Source organism: Heptranchias perlo, chromosome 24 (assembly GCF_035084215.1).
Source record: "Heptranchias perlo isolate sHepPer1 chromosome 24, sHepPer1.hap1, whole genome shotgun sequence".
Lineage (NCBI taxonomy): Eukaryota > Metazoa > Chordata > Chondrichthyes > Hexanchiformes > Hexanchidae > Heptranchias > Heptranchias perlo.
In genome coordinates this window covers 3205486-3227309 of record NC_090348.1, presented here as the reverse complement: position 1 = coordinate 3227309, position 21824 = coordinate 3205486, and the positions used below count along the sequence as shown (strand labels likewise).

At 43.6% G+C, this 21824-nt stretch overlaps 1 protein-coding gene across 5 annotated transcripts in view; it reads left to right on the top strand.

The window, feature by feature from the left end:
• Positions 1 to 21824, top strand: part of cfap54 (cilia and flagella associated protein 54) — a 443819-nt gene that overhangs the window by 26243 nt on the left and 395752 nt on the right. For 3 of the 5 annotated variants that reach the window (XM_068004603.1, XM_068004604.1, XM_068004605.1), the window contains exons 6-13: positions 683 to 826; positions 2106 to 2219; positions 2316 to 2417; positions 3342 to 3540; positions 10544 to 10639; positions 11933 to 12045; positions 12131 to 12254; positions 15206 to 15300. In XM_068004603.1, coding sequence (XP_067860704.1) covers positions 683 to 826; positions 2106 to 2219; positions 2316 to 2417; positions 3342 to 3540; positions 10544 to 10639; positions 11933 to 12045; positions 12131 to 12254; positions 15206 to 15300 — 987 coding nt within the window. Of the gene's footprint in view, positions 1 to 682; positions 827 to 2105; positions 2220 to 2315; positions 2418 to 3341; positions 3541 to 10543; positions 10640 to 11932; positions 12046 to 12130; positions 12255 to 15205; positions 15301 to 17657; positions 17804 to 21824 lie in introns of those variants that run through there. The other 2 variants (XM_068004606.1, XM_068004607.1) reach the window with 2 other exon arrangements.

Below are 21824 nucleotides of genomic sequence, written 5' to 3'. Positions count from 1 at the left end.
TTGGAGACGCTATAGATTAACTTGGAGACATAGGAAGAGAAATCTTGGGAAGGATTGGAGTGGAAACTTTCAGAGTCATGGAGAGGATAAAACGGGGTAAATTTCCATCTTCACTGCATGGGCGGTAATCTGGCGGAACGGAGTGTCCACCTGTTATAGAACCCACCTCATTTTCATTCCATTAAAATCAATGGAATGAAAAAACGAACAGGCGCTAGACTACTGCCCATGCAGTGAAGGTGAAAATTTACTCCTGGGAGTTTTAGATACATGGAGAAAGAGGGGAATCATGGAAATAACAAATGCCAGGAGCAGAAGCTGAAAGGCATGCAGATATTTTGGTGGATTTCCATGTGTCCTTTATCTATACCCTTCATTTTGTAAAGAATGCTGTGAAGAATTCTTCCTTTTTCTGAGGCTCAATAATATTTCCATCTCATGTATACTTTAAAGGATCCACCTTTTTTTAGCTTTTTTCTTAATATGTACATAACTAAATTTCATTAGATGCTGAGAGTGAGAGCCACTGCTTGAATGTGTGTGGATGTGAGATAGAGAATATAGATAAACATGTAAAGGAGATGCTACAATATAAGTTGATTGGAGTCAATTATTTTCTGGTTGCCACTAATTGTTGTATTAAGTATCTGATAAATCTGACAATGTTTTGTTGTTTGATTAGGCCTTTGAATATATATTGTGGGCCTGCATCTGCATGGAATCATCTGTCCCACTTTTGACAGTTCGCTATCTAAGATGGAGAGCTACTCTTTATACTGCTGTATGTCAGTGTTACTACGACTGTGAGTCTGGCCTACTTGCAGAGGTATAGTATTTTATTAGTGTCATTGCAAAAATCTATCTATTGTATTCTTGGTGTGAAGGTCCCATAATTTTTTGTATATGCCACGCATTGCATATAATACATACTTCAAACAAACAATACAGTACAACACATACTAAAATACAAACCATCTCTGACCTACATTCGTATCTGCCAAGGCTCTGTGCCGGCAGGGAAATTACCTCTATAGTTCCCTTCCACATTTCTGATAATGGTCTTGAAAACATACCGTTTTTCTTCTGTTGATTAATTTTCTAGCTGCACTTTCCAGTTGATCTTTTTTTGGAAAAAAACAGAAAATGCAGGCAGCATAATCTTTTCTGGAGCTCTTCTTACAGTTGCAAAGGTTGCTTGTCTAAATTCTTGCAGAACCATGTTCTTTCTTTTGTCCTTTATCTTAATTATACTAAATGGAATTGTACAAATGTCACAAACCCAAATGTATACCTGCTTTTGGGCTGCTAACCAGTTCTCGTGGACGACTAAATCTCATGTAGCATCTGCTCAGGCTCTCTGTTTACATATTTTATTAAGAAGCTGTCGCTGATTGCTTTCATCAAGTTGTTTGTACCTCAACCTCTCCTTTCCAGTTGTTCCGTTGTCCGTGCACTTCATCTGTGAGATATTGAAATGCGTTATTTGAGCATATGATAGTGGGATTAATTTTGGAGTGCTGTTGGAAAGAGGCAGCACAGAGACAATGGGCTGTGCTGTGAACCTCTATGGTTCCTCTATAATTTTGAGGTTGAGGTACAAACAACTTGATGAAAGCAATCAGCGACTGCTTCATAATAAAATATGTAAACTGAGAATCTGAGTTTAAATCTGCACTTAACCTTCTCTCATCCAGTGAATTCAGCCTGAATTTTTCAGGTCATCATCATAACTATATCCTCTTGTCTCTGGTAACATCTTAGTGAATCTATGGTGCATCTTTTCCATGGCTCTGATATCCTTTCATTAATGGGGTGGCTAAACTGCGCTCTGTTATAGAATTAGATAATTAGACATTCATTTTTATCGAATGTACATGAATGAATGAATTCCAGAACTTAAAGGAGACTATTAAGTTTAATTTTGAAATCAATAAATGAAAAGAGTAATGATATGCCTCTGACAATATTGTGAGCAGTTCAGTAATATAAAGTTAAGTCGACTATAAAGATTAACTTTAATATGTGTTGCGTATCATGGTGAGCTAAGATTGTACATATTCTTTTACCTTCAGCATGTTAATGTTGTTTTTATTATTTTAAAATAGACATTTGCTCGCCGTGCTTTAATGAAGATCAGTGAATTAAGCCAGCTGGAAAGCATAAGCTCCTCTCCTCAAGGTCCTGAAGTTGAAAATGCCTTTAGAGAGGCCACTGTCAAGGTACCAGGAACCTAGAATGATTCCAATTTAATGAGATGTAATATTCACTTCCACTTAACCAGTGCATTTGGACCGAAAATGTTCTGATTCCTTTAGGTATCAGTAATGATCTTTAAAAGAGCAGTTCTTGAAAGTAGAAGAAAACCAAAAGGAATTTTGCGGCCAAAACAGAAAACTAACTACAAAGAAACTCAAAATGTAAGTTTTTAGTTAACCATGGTTTGTTTGCTGAATGTAAAGTTGTGATTGGTTTCTAAAATGTTTCTGCTTAAATTTCTTACTGCTGTGAGATGTTTATTTTCACGTTGGGCAAGGCAGAGCTGTGTCTGTGAAAACTCGAACACAGCTATGAAATGCTGTTCACCGTCCTCTATCCAGCATGATTTTTTAATGAATGAAAAGTGCTATCCCGTCAGCTCTACTTAATTATTAAAATGTGAATAGTGGGACAACAAGCCACCTCAGTTTGTTTATATTAAGACCAATGTCCATCTTTACCACTTATTCCAGCTGATGTTGCTGTGGAATTCCCTATTTTACATTGCACATTTGGAGCTGGATTCTTCCCTTGCTGATAGGACAGCAGCAGGATGGGAACTCTGCCCACCACTGTAAACGGTTAATAACAAGAGTCTCTGATGTTGCTCCTTTATCTCTGATCTTTGTGAACTATGTCCCTGATTAGATAGTTGACAGGTTGAGTGGTATAGTCCTAAGTGAAATGAGTTTGGGCACTCTCAACCCAGTTCCTAATGGGTATAGGCCTACCCACAAAACTGTCCTAAACTTAGCACTAATTTGCACTGAATTGATACTATCCTGCAGAAAAGCCACAAAGTTTGCTGGAGTGAGAAATGAAATGTCACGTCGGTGCAGTAAGGGGTGCTGAGGTGAAAGCAGGGTAGGAGGAGCTTAGTTCTGTAGGCGGCTGTATTGTATCTGACCCAGGAATGCTTTATGCACTGGGTGCCTGAAATAGGAAATTGATCACTCACAGCCTTGATAATTTACCAAAAAATTAACTTTTTAATTCCACCTAAATCACAAGCAAAGCAATTTATTTTGGTGCTATTATTCTTATTGTTTTCTTCCTGACTGATATTCTCCTTTAATTTCCTACAGTTACCCTGGCCACACAATGCCACAGAATATCTATTGGTAGACATGTTTGATGGCAGTGCAGCCCAGTTCCTTGCTATTTTAGAGGCTTTTTCAAGAAGTGATAGACGTGTGTTGCAGACTAGGCCTCCTTTTCCTGCTGAATTCGAAGTATTTGATGTGATAATGGAACTTTTTCTAGCAGGCCTGCTACTCCTCTCAGGTGTGATACTGAGTTTTGATATCAACTTTGCACTGTATTGTGTTTTCTTTACATTGTAATAACTGTTATATTGTTCAAGTTTTTCTGCAATTGTGATTAATTTTATGAAGGACAGAAATATAAAAATGGATTCAAGAAATATAAAAACGGATAGTAAGAGTTTCTACAAGTATGTAAAAAGGAAGAGAGTAGCAAAAGTAAACGTTGGTCTCTTGGAGGCTGAGATAGGAGAAATTATACGTAAACAAATATTTTGTATCTGTCTTCACAGTCGAAGACATAAAAAGCATACCAAAAATAGTGGGGAACTAAGGGGTAAATGAGAGGGAGGAACTTAAAACAATTAATATCACTAGAGAAAAAGTACTGGACAAACTAATGTGACTAAAAGCTGACAAATCCCCTGGACCTGATGGCCTACATCCTAAGGTTCTAAAAGATGTGGCTGCAGAGATAATGGTTGCATTGGTTATGATCTTCCAAAATTCTCTAGGTTCTGTAATGGACCCAGTGGACTGGAAGGTAGCAAATGTTACCCTGCTATTCAAGAAAGGAGGGATAGAGAAAGTAGGGAACTACAGGCCAGTTAGCCTGACTTTGGTCATCGGGAAAATGCTGGAATCCATTGTTAAGGAAGTGGTTACAGGGCACTTAGAAAATCATAATATGATTAGGCAGAGTCAACATGGTTTTATGAAAGGGAAATTGTGTTTGACAAATTTATTAGAGTTTTTTGAGGATGTAACTAGCAGGGTAGATAAAGGGGAACCAGTGGATGTAGTATATTTGGATTTTCAAAAGGCATTTGATAAGGTGCCACATAAAAGGTTGTGAGACAAGGTAAGGGCTCATGGGGTTGGGGGTAATATATTAGCATGGATAGAGGATTGGTTAAAGGACAGAAAACAGAGAGTAGGGATAAACGGGTCATTCTCAGGTTGGCAGGCTGTAACTAGTGGGGTGCCGCAAGGATCGGTGCTTGGGTCTCAGCTATTTACAATCTATATTAATGACTCAGATGAAGGGACCGAGTGTAACGTATCCTAGTTTGCTGACGATACGAGCTAGGTGGGAAAGTAAGCTGTGAGGAGGACACAGAGGGCTCGATTTTAGGAGGGAGGCGGGTTGGCAGCGGAGGGTTGACTGGGCGCGTGGGTAACGCACCCAGTGAATTCGGGGTGCTCCGCACACGATCGCAGCCTAATTGAAGGCACTTACCTTGGCTTCCGGATTTCACGCTGGAAAGCTGCGCAGCGGGTGGACTGTGCAGCCGCATCATAGGCTGTCAGCTGGAGGAGCCCTATTTAAAGGGGCAGTCCTCCACTGACTGATGCTGCAGAAAAAAGGCAAAATTACAGCATGGAGCAGCCCAGGGGAAAAGCTGCTCCCAGGTTTAATGATGCCTCACTCCAGGTCTTAATAGACCTGAGGAAGGAGGAAGCCTCCGAAAGCTTGTGAATTTAAAATAAAATTGCTGGACTATAACTTGGTGTTGTAAAATTGTTTACAATTAATAGATGGGGTGAGGAGGAAGGGGAGGACAGAAATCTTCTGCCTGGCAGATGGGAGGAAGTGGCCTGCCTCCGCCACCACAGAGGCCTGGCTCGAGGTGGCAGAGGAGGTTACCAGCACCACCAACATAACACGCACCTGCATACAGTGCAGGACCTAAGTAGGTCAGCCAAAGTGAGTACACTTACTCATTCCCCTACACTCCGTCTGCCACATCACCGCCCCCACCGCACATCTCCTTCTACACTGCCAACACTACTCTATCACATCACTCCTCACACCCACTCAAAGCTCATCCTTGTCTTACCTGCACTTACTCACCTCGCCAGTACTCATCCCACCACTACCACTCAACCCAATCCTCATACAATCCCATGGCTCTATCTCATACTCACCCTCTGATGCATCTCTTTCAAGGTCAGCCTCACCCAACCTGCCACTACCTGTGCTGCAGCCACAGGGCATGCATCACATATGTGCAGTAGGAAGCGTAAGGCAAACATGTTGTGAGCATGAAGGGGATGTACAAGGGTGTTTGAGGGTTTGTCATGATTTTTACTTTATATTTGATTTCTGATCAACTCACATTACATGTCACCACTACTGCCACGTCTTTGCAAATCTTGTCTGGTTTGTGCAATAATGCCCTTTCCTGAGGATCACTATGAAGACCCACAACTGATGCCACCCATTGTGTCACTGCAGAGTGGGTGTAGGTGTATTTGCAGGGCTCTTTTGGGCAGACGTCTGAGAGACATTGGCGATGTCCCCGGTGGCACCCTGGAAGGATGCGGAGGAGAAGTTGTTGAGGGCAGTGGTGACTTTGACAGCGACAGGTAAGAAGATGGTGCTCAGGCCAGCTGGGAGCAGCTCAGCATGAAGGAGGCTGCACATGTCTACGACTACATGTCGAGTGACTTTGAGCCTCTGTATGCACTGCTCCTCAGAGCGGCCCAGGAAGCTGAGCCTCGGTCTGTGGACCCTGTGGCAAGGGTAGTGCCCTCTGCGACGCATTTCTCTCTGCGGTTGGCCTCCCTCCTTCTGTGCAGGTGGATGTATCACAGCATTGTGTTGTGGAGCTCCACGTGTCAGAGGTGGACGGCGAGGCTGGTGATGCTGTTCGTCCTCCAAGGAGGTCATGACTGCAGCTATGGCGGCCCCAATCCGGAAGATGTATGTTTGAGGGGGTCCGCAAGGTAGGTAAATGTGTCTGCACATCCGGGGTTGAGGTTGCAAGTTGGTGAATTTTATTGTTAGGAGGAGGGTGGTGGAGGCCAAACTTTGTCCAAAGTGACAGAGTCGCCTCCTGCAATGAGTGAGGGTCTCCCTCCCCCTGCCCCACCACCACCTGTCAAATGGACCTTTGCAGCTGCCACAGGCTGGTGGCTGCAACATGTCCATTTCAACTGGGAATGTTTCCCCCAGTACGGGAAACAATCTCGGTTGAGTTGAAAACCCCACCTCTCCTAAAATATCATGTCAATCAGGTCTGCAGACGACCTGAACTATCTAATTAATTGGTTTAAGTGGGATCCCGCCGGCTTTAATTGCCGGCGGGGGTTCCGCATGCGGGGGCTGCGTGCGCATCTAAGCGCGTCACTGGGGAACCTGGAAGTGGGCGGGTTGGAGCTGGGCTCCGGACCCGCCCCGGGAACCCCCCCGCCACGAACCCACCGTGTGGAATGTCAGAAAATCGAGCCCAAGGAGTCTGTAAAGGGATATAGACAGATTAAGTGAGTGGGCAAGAAGGTGGCAGATGGAATATAATGTGGGGAAATGTAAGGTTATTCACTTTAGTAAGAAGAATAGAAAAACAGAATATTTTTTAAATGGTGAGAAACTATTAAATGTTGGTGTTCAGAGTGACTTGGGTGTCCTTATACAAGAAACACAAAAAATAGCATGCAGATACAGCAAGCAATTAGAAAAGCAAATGGCCTTTATTGCAAGGGAGTTGGAGTACAAGAATAAGGAAGTCTTACTACAGATGTGCAGGGCTTTAGTGAGACCTCACCTGGAATACTGCGTACAGTTTTGGTCTCCTTATCTAAGGAAGGATATACTTGCCTTGGAGGTGGTGCAACAAAGGTTCACCAGATTAATTCCTGGGATGAGAGGGTTGTCCTGTGAAGAAAGGTTGAGTAGAATGGGCCTATACTCTCTGGAGTTTAGAAGAATGAGACGTGATCTTATTGAAACATATAAGATTCTGAGAGGCTTGACAGGGTAGATTCTGAGAGATTGTTTCCCCTGGCTGGAGAGTCTAGAACTAGGGGGCATAGTCGCAGGATAAGGGGGCGGCCATTCAAAACTGAGATGAGGAGAAATTTCTTCACCCAGGGTTGTGAATTTTTGGAATTCTCTACCCCAGAAGGCTGTGGATGCTGAGTCATGAATATATTTAAGACTGAGATGGATAGATTTTTGGACTCTAAGGGAATCAAGGAATATGGGGATAGGGCGGGAAAATGGAGTTTAAGTCGAAGATCAGCCATGATCTCATTGAATGGCAGAGCAGGCTCGAGGGGCCGTGTGGCCTACTCCTGCTCCTATTTCTTATGTTCTTATGTTTTCACCCTTTATAAGAGCTGAAGCACATTGTGGTTGCCCCTGTTGTTTTTCTCCCGGGCCATTTTTATAGCCCCGGGATACTCCAAGTGCATGTCATGGAATATCCGCTGCAGGCCTACCTCTCCGGAGGGCAGCAGGAAGACCAGGATTGTTTCTGATCATCTTGGGGGGGCGACTCAGTTGGGAGTGCCCACTTGCCTATGCGACCTTCAGCTTACCCTGGGACCCCTGTAGACCTTGTGGGGGTCCAGGCACAGGCCCTTGGACCATGCTTTTTCAGGTACCTCTCCCCTGAGGTGCCAAATGAGTGAAAATCCAGGAAATGACCCAATAGGCCAGGAATACCCCCACCTGCCTCATTAAAATATGTCCGCTGGGCTTGCACCGACTTCAGCTGCAGCCCCACTTGGGTTTGCTGGGAAGCTTCGGAAATCCTGGAGAAGTGGAGATGGGGTGCAGATCTGACTTAGCAGGTCTCCATGTCTTTTTCCTCTAGCCTGTACCAGAGAATGGCAATGCCCAGGCACAAGGCAAAGGAAAACATGCCCTCATATTTTTTGGACTTGTAAGTAGTTTGGTAAAAATGACCTGGAGTTTTTTAAAAAAATGTTTACATTTCTGATAAGGATGTGATTTTCTAATATCATAGAATAATAGGAAACTCACGGCACAGAAGGAGGTCATTTGACCCATCGTGTATGCGCCGGCCAAAAATGAGCCACCCAGCCTAATCCCACTTTACAGCATTTGGTCCATAGCCTTTTAGATCAAAACACTTCAGGTGCACATCCAGGTACTTTTTAAATGAGTTGAGGGTTTCTGCCTCTACCACCCTCTCAGGCAGTGAGTTCCAGACCCCCACCACCCTCTGGGTGAAAAGATTTTTCCTCAGCTCCCTTCTAATCCTTCCACCAATCACTTTAAACCTGGTTAGTGACCTCTCTGCTAAGGGAAATAGGTCCTTCCTATCCACTATCTAGGCCCCTCATAATTTTGTACACCTCAATTAAATCACCCCTCAGCCTCTGTTCCAAAGAGAACAATCCTAGCCTATCCAATCTTTCCTCATAGCTAAAATTCTCCAATCCTGGCAACATCCTCGTAAATCTCCTCTGTACCCTCTCTAGTGCAATTACATCCTTCCTCTAATATGGTGACCAGAACGGTACACAGTACTCAAGCTGTGGCCTAGTCAGTGTTTTATACACTTCTAGCATATTAATGATTTGGACTTATAAATGTAGGGGGCATGATTAAGAAGTTTGCAGATGATACAAAAATTGGCCATGTGATTGATAGTGAGGAGGAACGCTGTAGACTCCAGGAAGATATCAATGGACTGTCAAGTAGGCAGAAAAGTGGCAAATGGAATTCAATCCAGAGAAATGTGGGGTAATGCATTTGGGGAGGGCAAACAAGGCCAGGGAATAAATGGGAGGATACTGAAAGCATAACCTCCCTGCTCTTATATTCTATGCCTCGGCTAATAAAGGAAAGTATTCCATATGCCTTCTTAACCACCTTATCTACCTGTCCTGCTACCTTCAGGGATCTGTGGACATGCACTCCAAGGCCCCTCCCTTCCTCTACACCTCTCAGTATCCTGCCATTTATTGTGTATTCCCTTGCCTTGTTTGCCCTCCCCAAATGCATTACCTCACATTTCTCTGGATTGAATTCCATTTGCCACTTTTCTGCCTACTTGACAGTCCATTGATATCTTCCTGGAGTCTACAGCTTTCCTCCTCACTATCAACCACATGGCCAATTTTGTATCATCTGCAAACTTCTTAATCATGCCCCCTACATTTATAAGTCCAAATCATTAATATATATCACAAAAAGCAAAGGACCTAGTACTGAGCTTTGTGGAACCCCACTGGAAACAGCCTTCCAATCACAAAAACACCCGTCGACCATTACTGTTTGCTTCCTGCCACTGAGCCAATTTTGGATCCAACTTGCCACATTCCCTTGGATCCCATGGGCTTGTACTTTTTTGACCAGTTTGCCATGTGGGACCCTGTCAAAAGCATTGCTAAAATCCAAGTCGGATTGCAGGGAACAGACGGAACTTCCGCTGAAGTTTCCTCCCTCTAAGTTTGTTGTTGAGCAATGAGGGTAAAAATGGAAAACATTGAGTTTGAATGAGATGGCAAGCATAGAATTACATCGAATTTACAGCACAGAAACAGGTCATTCGGCCCTACAGGTCGATGCCGTTGTTTATGCTCCACACGAACCTCCTCCCACCATACTTCATCTCACCCTATCAGCATATCCTTCTATTCCTTTCTCCCTCGTGTGTTTATCTAGCTTCCCCTTAAATGCATCTGTGCTATTTGCCTTAAATACTCTATGTGGTAGTGAGTTCCACATTCTCATCACTCTCTGAGTAAAGAAGTTTCTCCTGAAATCCTTATTGGATTTATTTGTGACTATCTTATTTTTATGGCCCCTAGTTCTGGACACCCCCACAAGTGGAACCATCTTTTCTACTTATACCCTATCGAACCCCTTCATAATTTTAAAGAGCTTTATCAGGTCACCCCTCAGCCTTCCCTTTTCTAGAGAAAAGAGCCCTAGCCAGTTCAATCTTTCCTGATAATTGTACCCGCTCAGTTCTGGTATCATCCTTGTAAATCTTTTTGGCAATTTCTCCAGTGCTTCTATATTCTTTTTGTAATATGGAGACCAGAACTGTGCACAGTACTCCCAAGTGTGGTCTAACCAAGGTTCAATAAAAGTTGAACATAACTTCTCTGCTTTTGAATTCTATTTCTCTAGAAACAACGCAGGAGTATTTTGATGTTGTGTTTTAGGAAATACTTTTTTCAGAACTTAGTGAATGATCGAGTATAGGTTACATACAGCCACTGTACAGATGGTTAACATACTGAAACTTGCGTTGTTTTCTTAGGTGGTGGTGGTAATACTCAGCTTAGTGCAGCTGCCTGCACAGACCCGATTGGTGGGATAAACGAATCAAGTTCCCTTATACAGCTTGCAGCCGCTGGTAAGAACTCTTGTTCTGAATTTGTTATCCCTCTCTCTACAGCATAGAATTTTGCGCAGGAGAGGTGACAGGAGAACTCAGAATATTCACACGGGTTTTTAAGTGTGTGGCTTAGATTTGCTGATTAAATAGCTGGGGACGCATGCTAACTTTTTGCTGATTTCCAACTTATCTGAGGTAATTTACCATACTGACATACTCATAAATCTCTTCTTTTTTTCTATGTTTTTCCACACCTCAGAACTCAGTGTTGACTACAGGGCGATTTTAATCCTATCTGCCTAGTGGAAACCGGGTGGGCAGTTAAAATCATCTGGGTAACCTGCCCGCCCTGGAGCCGTTAGTAGCTGACCTGCAATGATTTTTACTGGCAGCAAGGACACACACCCAGTGCCAGCATGTTGGGTCCCAATGATGTCAACGGGACCTGACTGCAGTTTTCACTAGGAGGCTTGAGCGGGAAGCGGCAGTTAGTTTCCTGCCAGGCCAACCAGTGAGGAAGTGGATCGGGGTCAGAAGAGGCCCAAATAGGTAAGTTTTGATTTTTTTTTTAACACTCCTTGTTGGACCAGGTGGCCGCTTCTCACAGTCTTCCTGCCCGGAATCGGTATCAGTTGAAATCCTGGGATATCATTCACTGAACAAAATAGTAGACAATGGGCTTGGCTGATCCTTATTTTCTCCTCTAGCTTGCTCTATGGCTCTGATCCTCTTCCCTTACTTTTCTGCCTTCAACTCTCTCTCCCTTCACCACTTGCTTGCCATTTCCTCTCCCCACTGAGTAATTTTCAGGCTAACATTTTCTTTGTGTGTCAGTCAATATTTTAATGTCATATTCATTGTGCAATGTACCTGTTTATTTCAATGTGTAATGGTTATGTTACTGGACTAGTAATCCAGAAAATGGGAGTTCAAATCCTACCACGGCAGTTTGAGAATTTGAATTCAGTTTAAAAAATCTGGAAATAAAAAAGCTGTTAACAGTTCAAGTAACCATGAAGCTATCGGATTGTCGTAAAAAACCCAATTGGTTCCTTAATGTCCCTTAGGGAAGGAAGTCTGCCGTCTTTACCCGGTCTGGCCTATATGTAACTCCAGTCCCAGTTGATTCTTAACTGCCCTCTGAAGTGGCCTAGCAAGCCACTCAGTTGTATCGATACACCTTCTCAGTGCAACTAGCGATGGGCAATAAATACCGGCTTTGCCAGCAAAGCCCACATTCCAAGAATAAATTTTTAAAAATATTATAAATGCTTGTGTAGTATTTCTCAGTCTTTCTAATGCTGTTTGTAGGTGAAGATGGTGTGTCTGTGGAGGCTGCTGTGAGGTTTGTAAAGGCTGCATTCTGCTATGAGCACTTGGAAATATTTGATGCCATCATTGCACCACTTCTCACTCTCTTAAGGGTAAGTGCTGTACTGATGAACACAGTGAGCAGTAAACCGAACCGCCTGTTTTCTTTCAAAATTACACTTTTTTTGTCTTTTGTAGAAAAATGAAAATCCGGCCTGGAAGAGTTATGAGCTGGATTTGGATCTACTGGTTGCTATGGAGCCATTTGTATCAGTGCGCAAGCCAAAGCATGGTCTTCCTGTAGGAGGAAACTGTGCAATAGGTAGGTAATCTATGAGCTCAGCAGTCCAAAAAGGCCTCCACATCTTTAGGTAACGGAGACATCAAATGAATGTGATGGATACCAAGATCATCAGAATCATGGGAAGGGTGATGGGATCAAGTGGAGGAAGGATGCGCAGTTGAAGACAGAAGGGGAGGACAGAATCATGGAACAGGCTAGAGGGGAAATGAGTTGCTCCAATTCTGTAGTATTTTGATCATGAACGACGCTCCAGGGTCCAAAAGCTGGCTGGTGGTTTTCCTAAAGGTACATCCACTACAGGCCCTGTAACAGGACAATGCTACTTAGAATAGATGGTGATATCCCTCTCATTATTGATTTGGGCATGTAGGAAAAGCGGGTTGCTGGAAAACAGCACACATTCACTCAATGTGCAGTGCACCATGCCCATCGAGAGGATGGGAAGGCAACTTGCTTTCTGGCATCTGCTATTCTTGATGTAGCTGCTAGAATGCACTTAAGAGTGCAAATGGGTCACTCCTATTATTTTCTCATTTCCACTGTTTGGAAGCATGTGGCTTTCACTCAGCCTTATCTCCTGACAGAACAACATAAATCATTGTGAGAAGCCATACTACTAAGTTGCCCCAGTGAAGCAACTGTCAGATCTCCTCCTTCATGGCCAATGTGATCAGGAGAGAAAAAAACCTACCTCTTCAATCTAGATGTTGGAGGCAGAACCTTAGAAGCACTTGATGAATAATTGCTGTTCCATCAAAAACCTCAGCCTCTGCAGAGGCACAGATCATTGTAACAACTAAACTATATATAGCAATGTTTTTCTACCGCAAACTGATTTTCAATTCTTCAATTACTGATCATAGAATCATAGAAATTTACGGCACAGAATGAGGCCATTTGGCCCATCATGTCTGTGCTGGCCGAAGAAGAGCTATCTTGCCTAATCCCACTTTCCAGCACTTGGTCCATAGCCTTGTAGGTTACGGCACTTCAAGTGCATATCCAAGTACTTTTTAAATGTGATGAGGGTTTCTGCCTCTACCACCCTTTTAGGTAGTGAGTTCCAGACCTTACCACCCTCTGGGTGAAAAAAATTCTCCTCAGCTCCCCTCTAAGCCTTCTACCAATTACTTTAAATCTATGCCCCCTGGTTATTGACCTCTCTGCTATGGGAAATAGGTCCTTCCTATCCACTCTTGGCCCCTCATAATTTTATACACCTCAATTAAATCTCCCCTCAGCCTCCTCTGTTCCAAAGAGAACAACCTCAGCCTATCCAATCTTTCCTCATAGCTAAAATTCTCCAGTCCTGGCAAAATCTTTGTAAATCTCCTCTGTACCCTCTAATGCAATCACATCTTTCCTGTAGTGTGGTGACCAGAACTGTACGCAGTACTCATGCTGTGGCCTAACCAGTGTTTTATACAGTTCTAGCATAACCTCCCTGCTCTTATATTCTATGCCTCAGCTAATAAAGGAAAGTATCCTGTATGCCTTCTTAACCACCTTATCTACCTGTCCTGCAAACTTCAGGGATCTGTGGACATGCACTCCAAAGTCCCTTTGTTCCTCTACACCTCTCAGTATCCTCCCGTTTATTGTGTGCTCCCTTGCCTTGTTTGCCCTCCCCAAATGCATTACCTCACACTTCTCCAGATTGAATTCCATTTGCCACTTTTCTGCCCACCCGATCAGTCCATTGATATCTTCCTGCAGTCTACAGCTTTCCTCCTCGCTATCAACCCCACGGCCAATTTTTGTATCCTCTGCAAACTTCTCAATCATGCCCCCTACATTTAAGTCTAAATCATTAATATATACCACAAAAAGCAAGGGACCTAGTACTGAACCCTGGAACCCCGCTGGAAACAGGCTTCCAGTCACAAAAACCACCCGTCGACCATTACCCTTTGCTTCCTGCCATTGAGTCAATTTTGGATCCAACTTGCCACTTTCCCTTCGGTCCCATGGGCTTTTATTTTTTGACCAGTCTGCCATGTGGGACCTTGTCAAAAGCTTTGCTAAAATCCATGTACACCACATCGAACACGTTACCCTCATCGACTCTCCTTGTTACCTGCTCAAAAAATTCAATCAAGTTCGTGAGACACGACCTTCCCTTAACAAATCCATGCTGACTGTCCTTGATTAATCCGTGTCTTTCTAAATGACGATTAATACTGTCCCTCCGAATTGTTTCCAATAATTTGCTCACCACCGAGGTTAGGCTGACTGGCCTGTAATTACTCGCTCCCTTTTTAAACAATGGTACATCCTTAGCAGTCCTCCAATCCTCTGGCACCACATCTGTAGCCAGGGAGGATTGGAAAATGATGATCAGAGCCTCCGCTATTTCCTCCCTTGCTTCTCTTAACAGCCTGGGATACATTTCATCCAGGCCTGGCGATTTATCTACTTTCAAAGATGCTTATCCCCTTAATACTTCCTCTCTCACTATGTTAATCCCATCCAATATTTGATACTCCTCTTCCTTAACTACAATCTCTGCATCGTCCCCCTCTTTTGTGAAGACGGACGCAAAGTATTCATTAAGAACCATACCTACATCTTCCGCCTCAACACATAGGTTACCTTTCTGAGCTTTAATAGGCCCTACTCTTTCCTTCGTTATCCCCTTGCTCTTTATGTATTTATAAAACATCTTTGGGTTTTCCTTGATTTTACTTGCCAGTACTTTCTCATGCCCTCTTTGCTTTCCTAATTTCCTTTTTAATTTCACCTCTACACTTTCTATACTCCTCTAGGCTTTCTGCAGTATTGAGTTCTCGGTGTCTGACATAAGCTTCCCATTTTTGCTGTATCCTACCCTGTATGCTCCTTGACATTCAGGGGGCTTGAGATGTAACTTCTTCAGGAGGGACATCTCTGATGTAATCTCTTCAGGAGGGAGATTGAATTATAGCGGAACTGCAGATAGTAAAGTACATGAATCTGTTTGTTTCTTACAGGAGGATCACTTCAAGCTGGTGGGGCCAGCATTTTGTGTGATGATCTTGTGATACTAGCAGAAACAATGTTTGCATATACCTGCACTCCTCTGCAGGTATGTCTGAAAATTTTGAGAACAAGGTCTTCAAGTTAGGGCATCAGTGTAATGCAAGACAGCAACAATGATTTTGTTTGCTGGTATATTTGAAATCTTAAAGGACTTAAAGGCTTGTAACAGTGAAAGAAAAGTATTAAAATCCATAAATCTGATCAGTGGATTGATAACACTAGATGGAGTACTTGATTCATGTTGGTAGGGCTGATTTTAACCCAGCCCGGTGGGAATGGGGCATGTGGGGGGTTAAAGTCTATTCCCAACCCACCATTTTAACGCACCAGTTTTTGGCTTCGGGTCAGGTGCCCGCCCCAGGCAAGTGGGGTCCCAATTAAAAGGTCAAAGTCACGCCCAAATAACATCATATCTGCCCTCCCTGCATTTTAACCCAAAATGGCAGATACCCTGCCCAGTCTTGGACCCACCAACAAAACCTTAGTGGGATTGGTTCTGACAGCTCCTGAAGCAGTATAAAAGGGGGCACTCAGCTGCAGCTCACTGTCTGGTTTGCCAGGAGAGTTTCCAGCTTCCAAATCGCTACTTCTATACTTTTATTACCCTACAACCCTGTAGTCAGCTTTATCTACTTGCTATGGGAGCCATTCTTGTTTCCTTGTTCTGGATGGAGCAAGATTTGGAGTAGAAGAAGCAGCAGCTTCAGCAACCACCATCAGCACCTGGCCTCTCAGAAGACAACAAGTGAAGGAGGGGAGGGGGTTGCTTGCAGGAGGCCATACCCAGCACATAGGATCTACAGGCCAGGAGACATCTTCTTGAACCTCTCTGAGGAGTAGTGCAGGAGGAGGCTGCACTTCTTCAGGCAGGCTGTCGCAGACCTCTACAACCTCCTGCTGCCTGCTGCATGCCATGCCACTAGCCCTCAAAGTCATCACAGCCCTGAATTTTTATGCCATTATATCCTTTCAGTATCTGCTACAGGGGACATCAACCACATCTTCCAGTCTGCAGTTCATAACAGGTGACTGGCGTCCTTGCCAGGGCAGAGAAAATTGCAGAAGACGACCGATTCTTTCAAAGCCCCAATCCATTTGATCCACCAACCTCTCCATTGTGGAACGCAGAGCCTGTATGGCAGCCATTTGAGCTTCCACCAAAGCTGCAAAGCATGGACTCTTCTGTGAGGGCTTGGCTGCAGTGTCCCTGGAGGTGACCACAATCTTCAGGGTAAACTGCTGAGTGGTGATGCCATGTGTGATGACACCACCGATTCGGGATATGGACTCCTCCACACTCTCAGCCATAGTAGTGAAACTCCTTGGTATGCCTTCCAATACTTCGCACAGTTGTTAGCGTGTGAGGCCAATGGTTTTCTTCTCATTGATGGAACGTTAAAGGCCTCATCTCTCGTCCTCAGCAGAGCAGGAGAGGGCCTTGCCTTCAGGCAAGGTATCTCCAGTGCTGTCCCTGGCACCAGGACCTGCTGCTGCCCACTGGTGCTGGGTGCTTTCACATGTGCAGACCCATCTAGCTCACTATCTATCCCACACATAGTGCCAATGCCTCAGCTGGTGCCTGTGAGGAAGGGAGCACCTGACCGAGCATCATCAGAGGGATTGTGTTCCTCCGAGATCTGTTCTGCAGGATCCTCTTAGTGTTGAGAAGACCCTAGAAGAAAGATAAAAGGGAGGTCTTGGGATGGGAAAGAGAAGCTGTATGTGATCAGGTGACAGTCTTGAGAATGCAGATTGAGGTTGCTAAGCTTGCTGCATCTGCTGAGGTGAATGAAGGGTTGCAAGTAATGTGTAAACACCCAGCTCGGGGAAGCCACCAGCCTCTCCTTCCCCAATGCTTATGACCCTGCTTGGACCAGTGATGTCCAGGGCTTCTTGCTCTGCCTGTGTGAGGGTGATGATGTTGGGCATTTCTCAACCTGCCTTGTTCCTCTCCCTGGCATTATGAAAGGTGAATGGAGATGTGAGGGGCTTGTGCATATCGGGAATGTGATAAGGGGTATAGAAGAAGCAAGATGGTACTGAGGATGGGGAGGTGCTGAATGTAAAGGGAAGTGTGTGTGATGTGAAGTGAGGAAGGAATGATGAGAGTAGTTGTGCAGTTGTTTGTGAGAAGAGAATGTTGTCAGTGTGTGGTGTGATGAGAGCAAAGGAAGAGGTGACTGTTGAAGTGAGCACAAGAAGTATTTTATTGTGCTGTTGTGATTGTATGTTGAAGAATGTGATGGAGGGGAGGTAATAGTTGAGAATGGTGTGAAGTGGGTGAGTTAAGAGGTGTACTCACACTTGTGAGGTATTAAACCTCTTTCTACATTGAACCCAGGTCCTGGGGGTGATGCTGCTTGCACTGACCCTATCAGTCGACTCTATCCAGGCCTGACCGACATTGGCCATGGGGTTGCTTCTGCAGGTGCTGGGGAAGACTACCTTCTCCCTGGCCCTCACTTCATCCACTCCAGGGAGGCCTCAGGAAAACAGGGGGCAGCCCTGCCACTCATCTCTGCAGCCAGCAAGACTTCCGCAGTGATTCAGTAAGAAATGCAAGCAGGGGATGCAACCTCGCTTTAAGAGGTTCCCTACCCGAGTTGATTTTATTTAGTAGGTAGTTATTTGAGAGAAAGCATATTCTAGTTGATGTAAATACAAATTTTTCACATTACATTTTACTGAGGTGTGATGCATTTATTTACAATTATCATAGTATCATATTATGGTACAGTATGGACAGGCATCGTTGCATCTTGCATGTGCCGGTTCTTTGAAAGAGCTAACCAATTAGTCCCACTCCCCAGCTCTTTTCCCCATAGCCCTGCAAATTTTTTCCCTTCAAGTATTTACCCAATTCCCTTTCGAAAGTTACTATTGCATCTGCTTCCACCACCCTTTCAGGCAGTACATTCCAGGTCATAACAACTCACTGTGTAAAAAAAAAACTGTTTCCTCATGTTACCTCTGATTCTTTTGCCAATCACCTTAAATCTGTGTCCTTTGGTTACCGACCCTTCTACCATTGGTAACACTTTTTCCTTATTCGTGATTTTGAACACCTCTATCAAATCTCCTCTTGACCTTCTTTTCTCTAAGGAGAACAACCCCAGCTTCTCCAGTCACCATTATATAGTCACCATGGTAATAAATAATGAATGTCTGAGGGCGGGTGTTAAAAAATAAATAGAAATTTATCCAGTTTTAAAATTTTACTTACTTTGACGATGGTATCAAACACACAGGCCCATATTTTCTTGTTTCAAAAGGGTTAAATGCTCTTTGTCATGCCTGGAAGAAGTTACATGACTTGTAAAAGAGTTCCAAGGTAAGGCAAGAATATTACTCTAAAATAACAGCACAGGAACAGATATGAAGATGGAGAGGAATATGCTGTTTTTCACAGAGAGAAATGTTAAGAATGTAAAAAGGAAGGCAGTATAAGTAGAAATACCTAATTACATTTCACTTGCAACAAAGGCAAACAGAATCTACTGCAGGTTGGTATTTCCTCAGACTATCTCACTCCATCTTAAACCACACTGCTTTTATGTTTAAAGTAAAAATATACATATAATAGAACATGGATTGAAACAAGTGGTGACCCTTACCAGCAGATACCTCTATTGATATCTCATTGAATATGAATGGATAATCATGTAATGATTTGGAAGGGAGGCTCTCAAAAGCATTGGGCCTGAAGAAGTTAGAGGGCTGCACAGACCAACTGATGGGTAGCATGTTAATCATTCATCTTATGATATGTTATGTCAATGTGTTCGTACACACATAATGACAATACAGTATCTAAATGGATATGTGTGGTTATGTACTCACCATGTTTCATCTGCTCTCTTCACAAAGCAAGAACACAGAGTGCTTCAGCATGAACCCGGAGAGGGCCACTCGAGTGCCAAAAAGTTAGCACACGCACTTGCATTAAGCATTAACACACTTTATAACAATTAGATAGGTGGTTGAAGAGAAAGAAGGTGAAGCACAAGCATTGGTGATGAAAGGATAGCAGAGATGCAGGGTTGAGGTTCAGCCTGCTGAAGAGCCCAATATATATATTCAAATATGTAGAGTAGTACAATGGCACAGCATTTGAAGCACCAGGGTTCAGCCACACAAGGTACTGGGTTGTAAGTTTGATGTCCCATTCCAGTGAGCAGTATGGTTCCAACTGTGGTCCTGGTGCATATTAAGATAGCCTGGCAATGTCCAGGAAGGGAAAGAATCTTCCTTCAGCAAAGATTGGCACCAAAAGGTTGGGCACCAGGGATGTAGCACTGGAAAGGAGAAACAAGGTGCACAAAGGATTGGGAGCGACAGATAGCACTAGAGTAAGAAATAGTACGGTATTAGATGGGATAAGACTAAGAGAGAATACAAGAAGGTCTAAGATAGGTTTACAGTGCATGTATATAACTGCACGAAGCATAATAAACAAGGTTGGTGAGCTGCAGGCGCAATTAGCCACATGGTAATATGATGTTGTGGCGATAACGGAGACCTTGCTCAAAAAGGGGCAGGCTTGGGTACTAAATATTCCTGGATACAAGGTGTTCAGGAAAGATAGGGATGGAAAGAAAGGAGAGGGGGTGGCAGTATTGATTAAGGAGAATATTGCAGTGCTGGAGAGAGAGAATGTCCTGGAGGGGTGAAGGACAGAATCTATTTGGCTAGAGTTAAGAAACAATAGAGGTGCCATTACACTACTGGGGGTAGTCTATAGGCCACCAACTAGTGGGAAGGATATAGAGGAGCAAATTTGCAGGGAAATTACAGAGAGGTGCAAGAACCATAGAAAAGTGATAATGGGGGACTTCAACTATCCTAATATAGACTGGGATAGTAATAGTGTAAAGGGCAAAGAGGGGGAGGAATTTTTGTAGTGTGTTCAGGAGAACTTTCTTGACCAGTGTGTTTCCGGCCCAACAAGGAAGGAGGCATTGCTGGATCTGGTTCTGGGAAATGAGGTGGGCTAAGTAGAGCAAGTGTCAGTGGGGAAACATGTAGGGATCAGCGATAGTATCATAAGGTTTAGATTAGCTATGGAAAAGGACAAGGACCACTCTAAAGTAAAAATACTCAATTGGAGGAGGGCCAATTTCAGTGGGATGCGAACAGATCTGGCCCGGGTAAATTAGAATCAAAGATTGGCAGGTAAAACTGTACACGAACAATGGGCGACCTTTAAAGAGAAGGTGGTTTGGGTACAATCCAGATACATTACCACTATGGGGAAAGGTAGGGCAACTAAAGCCAGAGATCCCTGGATGACAAAAGAGGTAGAGAGTAAGGTGAAGCAGAAAAAGGGGGCATATGACAGATGTCAGGTTGAAAATACAAGTGAGAACCAGGCTGAATATAGAAAGTTCAGAGGGGAGGCAAGAAAGGAAATAAGAGGGGCAAAGAGAGAGTATGAGAATAGACTGGCAGCCAACATAAAAGGGAATCCAAAAGTCTTCTGTAGGCATGTTAACAGTAAACTGGTAGTAAGATGAGGGGTGGGACCAATTAGGGTCCAAAAAGGAGACCTACATATGGAGTCAGAGGGCATGGCCGAGGTATTAAATGAGTACTTTGCATCTGGCTTTACCAAGGAAGAAGATGCTGCCAAAATCACAGTAAGTGAAGAGGTAGTTGAGGTACTGGATGGGCTAAAAATTGATAAAGTGGAGGTACTTGAAGGGCTAGCTGTACTTAAAGTAGATATGTCACCCGGTCCGGATCTGATGCATCCTAGGTTGCTGAGGGAAGTAGGATGGAAATTGCGGAGGTCCTTACCATAATCTTCCAAACATCCGTAGATACGGGGGTGGTGCCAGAGGACTGGAGAATTGCAAATGCTACATCCTTGTTCAAAAAAGTGTGTAAGGATAAATTCAGCAACTATAGGCCAGTTAATTTAGCCTTGTAAGTGGGGAAACTTTTAGAAATGATAATCCGGGACAAAATTAACAAGTCATTTGGACAAGTGTGGATTAATAAAGGAAAGCCAGCATGGATTTGTTAAAGGCAAATCGTGTTTAACCAACTTGATTGAGTTTTTTGATGAGGTAACAGAGAGGGTCGATGACGGCAATGCAGTTGATGTGTATATGGATTTTCAAAAGGCGTTTGTTAAAGTGCTGTATAATAGGCTAATCATCAAAGTTAAAGTCCATGGAATAAAGGGGGCATTGGCAGCATGGATACAAAATTGGCTAAGTAATAGTGTTGAACGTTTGTTTTTCAGGCTGGGGGGAAGTATACTGTGGTGTTCCCCAGGGATCCGTACTAGGACCATAGGTTTTTTTGATATATATTAATGACTTGGACTTGGGTGTACAGGGCACAATTTCAAAATTTGCAGATGACACAAAATTTGGAAGGGTAGTGAACGGCGAGGAGGATAGTGATAGACTTCAAGAGGACATAGAGAGACTGGTGGAATGGGCAGTCACGTGGCAGATGAAATTCAACGCAGAAAAGTGTGAAGTGACACATTTGAGTAGGAAGAATGAGGAGAGGCAATATAAACTAAAGGGTACAATTCTAAAAGGGGTACAGGAATAGAGA